The sequence below is a fragment of the Choristoneura fumiferana genome, chromosome 11 (genome assembly GCF_025370935.1).
Source record: "Choristoneura fumiferana chromosome 11, NRCan_CFum_1, whole genome shotgun sequence".
In the NCBI taxonomy this organism is placed as follows: Eukaryota; Metazoa; Arthropoda; class Insecta; order Lepidoptera; family Tortricidae; genus Choristoneura; species Choristoneura fumiferana.
Window position 1 is genome coordinate 3,290,949 of NC_133482.1, and position 7,624 is coordinate 3,298,572.

The 7,624-nt window shown below is 38.0% G+C and overlaps 1 protein-coding gene across 1 annotated transcript; it reads left to right on the top strand.

The window, feature by feature from the left end:
* Positions 1-428: 428 nt before the first annotated feature.
* LOC141432501 (zinc carboxypeptidase-like) lies at positions 429-6,674 on the top strand. Its single transcript, XM_074094090.1, has 6 exons — positions 429-758; positions 1,379-1,988; positions 2,116-2,236; positions 2,746-2,966; positions 4,351-4,435; positions 6,144-6,674. The coding sequence occupies exons 1-6, from the start codon at positions 472-474 to the stop codon at positions 6,410-6,412; spliced, it is 1,593 nt and encodes a 530-aa protein (XP_073950191.1). The 5' UTR covers positions 429-471; the 3' UTR covers positions 6,413-6,674.
* The last annotated feature ends 950 nt before the right edge of the window (positions 6,675-7,624 follow it).

The window sequence follows — 7,624 nt, forward strand, 5'->3', positions numbered from 1 at the left end:
TAGGCGTTACTTTGCGGAGGTCCATATCAATAAACTATTTTAAAAACAATTACTTTGCTCACTTGCGACAAAAGTGCGCCAAACGACCAAAGGTTGCGGAACGTATTATCTGGTATATAACACATAGGCTACTTTTTATTTTAATTGTAACTACCAGATCAAATAGTTTACGCGTGCGAAGCCCCGTGGAAACTCTAGTTGTTAATAAGGGTTATTCTAAATCTTGTACTTCCTATTACCAAAAAAATATGCATATTTAATCTTCAGATAAGACGCTAACTAACAAATACCTTTCATAGTCGTCACATTTTTTAAATTTAATTGATAATTGATTAATTTTACATGTCTTGCGCTGATTAAAAAAGATAATTACTTATATTATTATCACCCGGATAAGATTAAATTTAGCTGTTTATAAAGATACAGGCATTACTGGCACAGTCGCTGCTATTTGTCTATAGCACTGCAAAAATGAAGTTGAGAACTTTAGCTTTATTTTTTGTTGTTTTATCAGCCATTAATGCTGAAATAAGAAATTATGAGGGCCACAAAGTTTATAAAGTTATTCCAAAAACAGCGGATGAAGTAGAAAGTCTTATGAGTATTAAAAGGTGTGGTATCACCGAATTCTGGGATGATGTTTTTGACGTCAATCACAACGTGAAGATTATGGTGTCGGGACTTTTGGAAGCGGAGCTCCTAGAAATGCTGGAAAAAGCTAAAATTGAAGCAAAGGTCGTTATTGAAGACGTGCAAAGGTAAAAGTTTTTCTTTTGTTTGTTTCAGATAATATAAGAGAACTTGATCTTACTTCTAGTAGTGGATTGACTTGAAATTTTGGACGTGTATAAAACCTCGACAGTGCGATTAATCTTGTACCTTCACTGAAAAACTTCGTAAAAATGAGGTTTTTTGCAAAAAATATATTGTATTTGTTTGTTTAGAACAATAAAATTAAAAAAATAAAGTTAAAAGAAGTAGGTTTTGTTTGCAAATTTGATAATTTCCATACTTTGCAATTTTCTGGGATAAAAACCATCATTTGTCCTTTTTAGTCTCAAATTATTTTCATACTTAATTTCATCTAAATTTAGCAGTTTAATCGAGAATAAGTAGCAGACAGCCAGACCAACAGAAAGAAAACAGACAAACAAAACGATATATTGTCAATTGAAAGCCGAAGTGTCACTATGACTTGACTTTTTTTTCAATTAAACAAATAACTTATACTCAATACACTTCTGCTTAAAATTGTCTATTCTAATATAGGTACGTATTTGAAGCTTCAATAAAAATGTTGAATTACTAAAAACTAAAAGGCAATCCAGAGCAAAATAATCTTCAAAATTTCGTCAAAACATTAATAAAATTTTTACAGAGCTATCAACGACCAGTTGCTACCGACAGACAGACGTGGTACCGGAGGCGGTGGCAGCAGTGGTGGTAGTGGCGGTAGCGGTGGCAGTGGTGGCAGTGGAGGTAGCAGCGGCAGCGGTGGCAGACCCAGTGGTGGCAGCGGAAGCAGTATCAGTGGTGGCAGTACAAAAGGATCAAACGGATACAACACTTACTGGGTTTATAGCTCCGCAAGAGGAACAAGCAGAAGACGTTACGCTCGAAATGCTGACGAATTATTTTCATTAACGTGGGATAGATACTATAGGCTAGAAACCATATACACCTGGCTTGATGAAATAGCTGATGCATTCCCAGATATAGCTAGAACAGTGGTCATAGGCCAAAGTGTTGAAGGCAGAGACATCAAAGGCATAGTAATTAATTATCACCCAGAAAGAGAGAACAAAAGAATCGGTATGTTCGAAGGTGCACTTCATGCTAGAGAATGGATCTCACCAGCTACTGTGACTTGGATTATCAAAGAGTTTATATCCAGCGATGATCCTGAAGTGGTGGCATTGGCAAGGAATTTTGAATGGCATTTCGTCCCTGTTGTTAATCCAGATGGTTACTCTTATACTTTTACCCACGTAAGTAATAAGACATTTAAGTTTTTTTATATTGATGATGTGCTAAATAAAGAAAGTTACGTAATTCTTGCTGTTCAATATGATGTTTTTCATTGATATCATATGAAAAATGTTTTTGTCATTTCAGCATAGAATGTGGAGGAAAAACCGTAGTACAACTAATTTTACATCGTGCGCAGAATCAGGAACTCATGACGATATGAGCAATGGTGTTGATCTCAACAGAAATTTTGATTTCGTGTGGAACAGTGAGTTTAAGTTCACATTTGCGTATTTCACGTAGTCAAAGTATGGCCGGTATAATTTCAAACAATCTTTTAACTAGGTATCTGTTTTAGACACCTACTTACACATAGCTACAGATAGATTCTAAACATACCGGCCATACTGTGAAATGTTTTTATGTATTGTTTGGTCGAATTTATATACAGGTTATAATATAATGTAAGGATCAAGGTTGTTTTATGTGAAAGAGTTAGATAGTCACTATAGTTTTTTTTCTATTTTTGCGACACTTAATCTTGTTTTTTTTTACTACCTGTTGAAATCATTTGATATTTAGCATCTTTATCAAATAACTAAATCTTTAGTAATAACGGTACAGCACAAAATCAAATTAACAAAATGATGTTGGCTACGAAATTTACAGTGACGTTTACACGTTCATAAAATAAGGGTTAGGTTGAAATTAAAAGTAACTTTAAAACACTATAGCATACTCATAAAGATTTCTAATTAAAGCTTAATTTTGTTACAGCCGTTGGAACATCAGACGATCCTTGCTCAAACTTGTTCCCGGGTCCATATCCTGCTTCCGAACCCGAGACTCAAGCTATCTCCCGATATGTCCTGGACTTGAACACTCAAGGGCGATTCGTGTATTACATTGCTTTCCACTCTTACACTCAGTTGGTGATAGTACCACACAGTCACTTTACAAGTGGACAAGTGTTACAAGTTGACAATTATGCCGACATGGTGAGTGAAAATAGAAATGTATTGCATTTTATACCAGTGTGTGTTGCCAGAGATAATCTGTAGCTCTGATACGTAGTTCTTGACTGTTGGCCTCTTGGAGAGGCTCAGAGTCACACAACGAGCGATGGAGAGGGGTATGCTCGGAGTTTCTTAGCGCAATAAAAACCGGAATGCCGAAGAACTAAAGTCATCGATATAGCTAGAAAAATATGCAAGTTGAAGCGGTAATGGGTAAGCCAGAACTCTAGAAGAACAAATAACCGTTGCAGGAGGAAAGTCCTCGAGGGCGAGTACAAACCGGAAGAGGAAGCGTTAGTAGGCCTCCCACTAGGTAAAGCGGCATTATACTGAGTCGTTCGCCGCATGCTGCATGCGGCGACCTTAAAAGTGTAAAGAACACGTAGTCGGCCGCATTCGGCGGGCGACAGTTGCCGCCGCCTGAATATGGCCGCCGCAGTAGACAGAGCAGACTAATGTTAAGACGACGTTCGTTCGCCGAAGTAGTTTGAAACAAATTCGGCGACCGCATTAGGTGAACGACGCAGTGTAATTGCCGCTTTAGGTAGACTGATTAAATCAGTTATGCTCACAGGAAAAAAAGAATAGAAAAAAAAACAGTTTAAATAGAAAAGCCCCAATACGTCAAATAAAAAAAAATGTTGCGTCTAGACTGAATATTGTTTTATCTCCACACTTTTCGCATCAGTTGCACTAAATAATAAAACATTAGTACTATTTGACTATTGCAAATTAAAGAATTATCTATACTACCGTCGTACTCATAATCGAACGGACATAAAATTCAGCAAAGATGTCCTTCAAAGATAAAAGTGGGTCGCATGAGCTAGCCTTGCTCTTAATTCTATCTTCCGATTGTTTTTTTTTCAAACTGATACATTACAAATCGGTAAACGCAGCGTATATATCCACCAACGAGATCCATGGACGGATGACCATAAAATCTGGGGGTTTGCGGTAGATGCAGGTCGCTTCTAACCGAAGTATTTTTAGGTTCAGTCCAAGAAATTGAATCTCGCATCGGAGTAGAACCTTTTTGCGGCAAATGGTATGCAGACATTCCATAGAACATCAAATTGATTGTAAAAAGGTTTCGTCCTGGTATACTATTTAGTTTTATCGACTGGATAAACATATATTTTTTTAACTGTATAGCACAGAATACAACTCATCGACACCCAAAAAACACGCTTGAAGCCCATTCCAGAATGAAACAGCAATATGACAGCCGCATCCGCTTGCTCGCCCGGGGCGAATACTTATCAACTCGCGGTGAAAAGATCTCAATATCCCAGTTAATTCATCAAAGCAATATCCCATTGCTTTAGACAGTACTTTTAAAGTATTTTTGTTTGTTACTTTATAGTTCGAGATCGCAGCGAGAGGAGCTGATGCACTTCAACGGAGGTACGGAACCACATACAGAGTTGGTATTTCGGCGGAAGTTATGTGTAAGTTGCCCTTTCTGCACCAATTTTGCTGAATTTGGTCCGTAGCTGTTTCGTGTTTGTTGGAGAATGTTCGAAATTGGTTAGCTTACTCGTAGCTTAGCTTTGTCAAAAGTTGATGTTCGGTGCTTTCCTTATTATACTCGTAAGGTTGTTTGTGTGCACTAAACTCTTAGATTACTTTTCGATAAGTAATTTTGATATTGATAAAATGAATTTTAAAGTTCAAAGGGGAGTTCGAACCTAATTTAGAGTAAGAAGAAACATGGTTAAGGTGAACAAAATGCCATCAAAAACATAAATGTAAAACAGGGAGCTATATTCCAGTTGAGATGACTGCTGCTGCCCTGACAAAATAATTGAGATCTAAATGGATGCCAAGTTCTAGATAATTTTGAAAACATTCGTATTTATAGAACGAAAGTCACTGGCATTGCTCAGAGAATTAGTTCGTTGAAGTGGCGTTGGGCTGGCCACGTCTGTCGCAGGACCGATGAACGGTGGAGCAGACGAGTCCCACGAATGGAGACCACGGACGGGAAAACGTAGTGTAGGGCGTCCTGAGGCACGGTGGACGGATGACCTTAAGAGGATCGCTGGCGGCGGATGGATGCGAGGGGCTGAAGACAGAGTGTTGTGGCGCGCCATGGAAGAGGCCTATGTCCAGCAGTGGACTGCTGTAGGCTGATGATGATGTTGATGACTGTCTTTTTATAGGCTAGGTACAACAAATTTTGATATTTAAAGATAACTACTTCTTATATTTAAACAGTTATAATACTTACATAGAGCAGATAAGTCAGGTACTTACATAGGATTTTTAATTTCCTACTATAAATGTGCAGGTTTTTGACTGTATTCGTATTGTAACTCATTGACGCTGAAACGGTTGAACGGATCTGAAATTTGATATGAAGATAACTGGATGTTTGGAATATTAGGGTAACTTTTATTCCAAAATTCCCTCAATACCCGGATAAAATGCCAAAATCTCAACCGCTTAGTTTTTTTGTCTTGAATTTGGCACGGATATTGGTCATGCAACGTAGTTGAACACGATGATGGAAGTTTTGGGAAACCCCTCTAGAATTGTTGCAAAATCCCGCCCGCTGTTTCATTTAAACTGCCAGACATATGTAATAGTTTACTTTTGAAAGGGCACAGGTAAAGGATAGTATTAAATAACTACTTTATAATCACAACGTTTAATTTATTGAATCAGGCGTTACTTTGCGGAGGTCCATATCAATGAACTAAAAGAATTTCCTTGCTCACCCGCGACTTTACGATAGCTAGCTTATGCAAAATATGCGTTTCATGCAGTTCCTCCACCTCCACACTGTAAGAACACACACAAATCACACAAACCCATCTATCACCACCACCACACTACACTGACGCGTTTCGAACTCAACCAGAGCTCATCTTCAGAGTGACACAACCGTACACCATGCTACCAGTTGTTAGACTAACGCACTCATTCACTCACTTGTGTCACTCTGAAGATGAGCTCTGGTTGAGTTCGAAACGCGTCAGTGTAGTGTGGTGGTGGTGATAGATGGGTTTGTGTGATTTGTGTGTGTTCTTAAAGTGTGGAGGTGGAGGAACTCCATGAACACGCATATTTTGCATAAGCTTAGCTATCGTAAGGTCGCGGGTAATCAAGGAAATTCTTTTAGTTCATTTTAATCACAACGTTGTTTATTCACAGATCAAATGAGCGGAACGAGTTTCGACTGGGCGAAGAATGCGGTCAATATTCCTGTGGCATACCTCATAGAACTTCGAGACCTGGGTGACTACGGTTTCTTATTGCCAGCGGAAGAAATCATCCCCAATAACCTGGAGATCATGGATGCCCTGCTGGAGATGGATAGAGCGACCAGAGACCTTAGATACTACGAGCGGTCGAGTGGGAAAAATGTTGTTAATTCTCTGCTCTTGATGGTGTTTGGAATTTTGTTTGCGATTTTAAAATAATGTGTAAAGCTACAAAAACTAAGTATGAATGTTTTCCTGGAGACCACAAACAAAAAAAGTGCTGCAATTCCATGTAATCGTTACTTTTTGGTATAAAGAAGTTTAACATTTATGTCGATTTGTAGAACTTGTATATTTTGGAACTAGTGCATGGGACTAGTGTGATACCAAAGATTTATTATGATCATGAATTCAGACAAATAAATTTTTAAAGTGACATCAAACTATACAATTAATAGATACTTCTTAACTGAGACTGTAATTCCTGTGCCTTACTTATTATACCCAATTGTGTTTTAACTTAATCCTAAATATTCAGCTGATGATTGGGTAAGTTTCACCAAATATCCGTAAAGGGGTTCCAGATTATGATTATGACTGCAAACACGACTTTAACAGACATAAAACAAAATAACAACCGGCCGGCGGGAAATAGGATTCCGTAGCCATTACGAAAAAATTAAGTAATATTTTTCTAAGGATTTCGTATTTTGTACGGAATATTCTAAGTTTAGGTATATTTTATACCTAAGGCTGCTATTTACTCTTAAACTACTAATAATTCTCACGAAAACTAACCGTTATGATTTTCCTTGTAAGTTTGATATACTTACTACCATCCTGAATTTTTTCAAATTTTTCCAACCACCGGTTTAGATTTTAGAGGGAAGGACGCTCGATTTTAATGACAATTTGCACTTTAAAGTTGAATATTTTGCAAACAAATCACTGAATCGAAAAATCGCTTTAGCAACCCCCTAATGGTTTTAAAAAACCTATCCCACGATACCACACACTACGAGGTTGGATGAGAAAAAAAAAGCCCCTACGAGAGGTAGGTACTGTAAAAAAAATATTTTTTGAATTTTTTATTGTACCATTTTGTCGGCATAGTTCGTGCAAAATTACAGCTTTCTAGCATTGATAGTCCCTGAGCAAAGCCGCGGACGGACAGACAGACAGACAGACAGACAGACATGGCGAAACTATAAGGGTTCCGGTTTTGCCATTTGGCTACAGAACCCTAAAAAAGGTGGTAAAGTTTTTTATGTCAAATAGCTTGATGGAAAGTATCACCGCCGCCCATGGACACCTACAGCATCATAACACACAACACTCACCATACGAAATAGTAGCAAAGAGATCATCACAACCATAAACATCTGCAACACCACGGGTTTGAAGCCTAAGATGGGAACCTCAAGTGCCAGT

Bases quoted from the DNA above. Each gene is read 5' to 3' on its own strand.
- LOC141432501 (XM_074094090.1), top strand. From the start codon at position 472: ATGAAGTTGAGAACTTTAGCTTTATTTTTTGTTGTTTTATCAGCCATT. The intron at 759-1,378 runs GTAAAAGTTTTT...AAATTTTTACAG, and splicing joins GTTATTGAAGACGTGCAAAG to AGCTATCAACGACCAGTTGC. The intron at 4,436-6,143 runs GTAAGTTGCCCT...GTTTATTCACAG, and splicing joins TATTTCGGCGGAAGTTATGT to ATCAAATGAGCGGAACGAGT.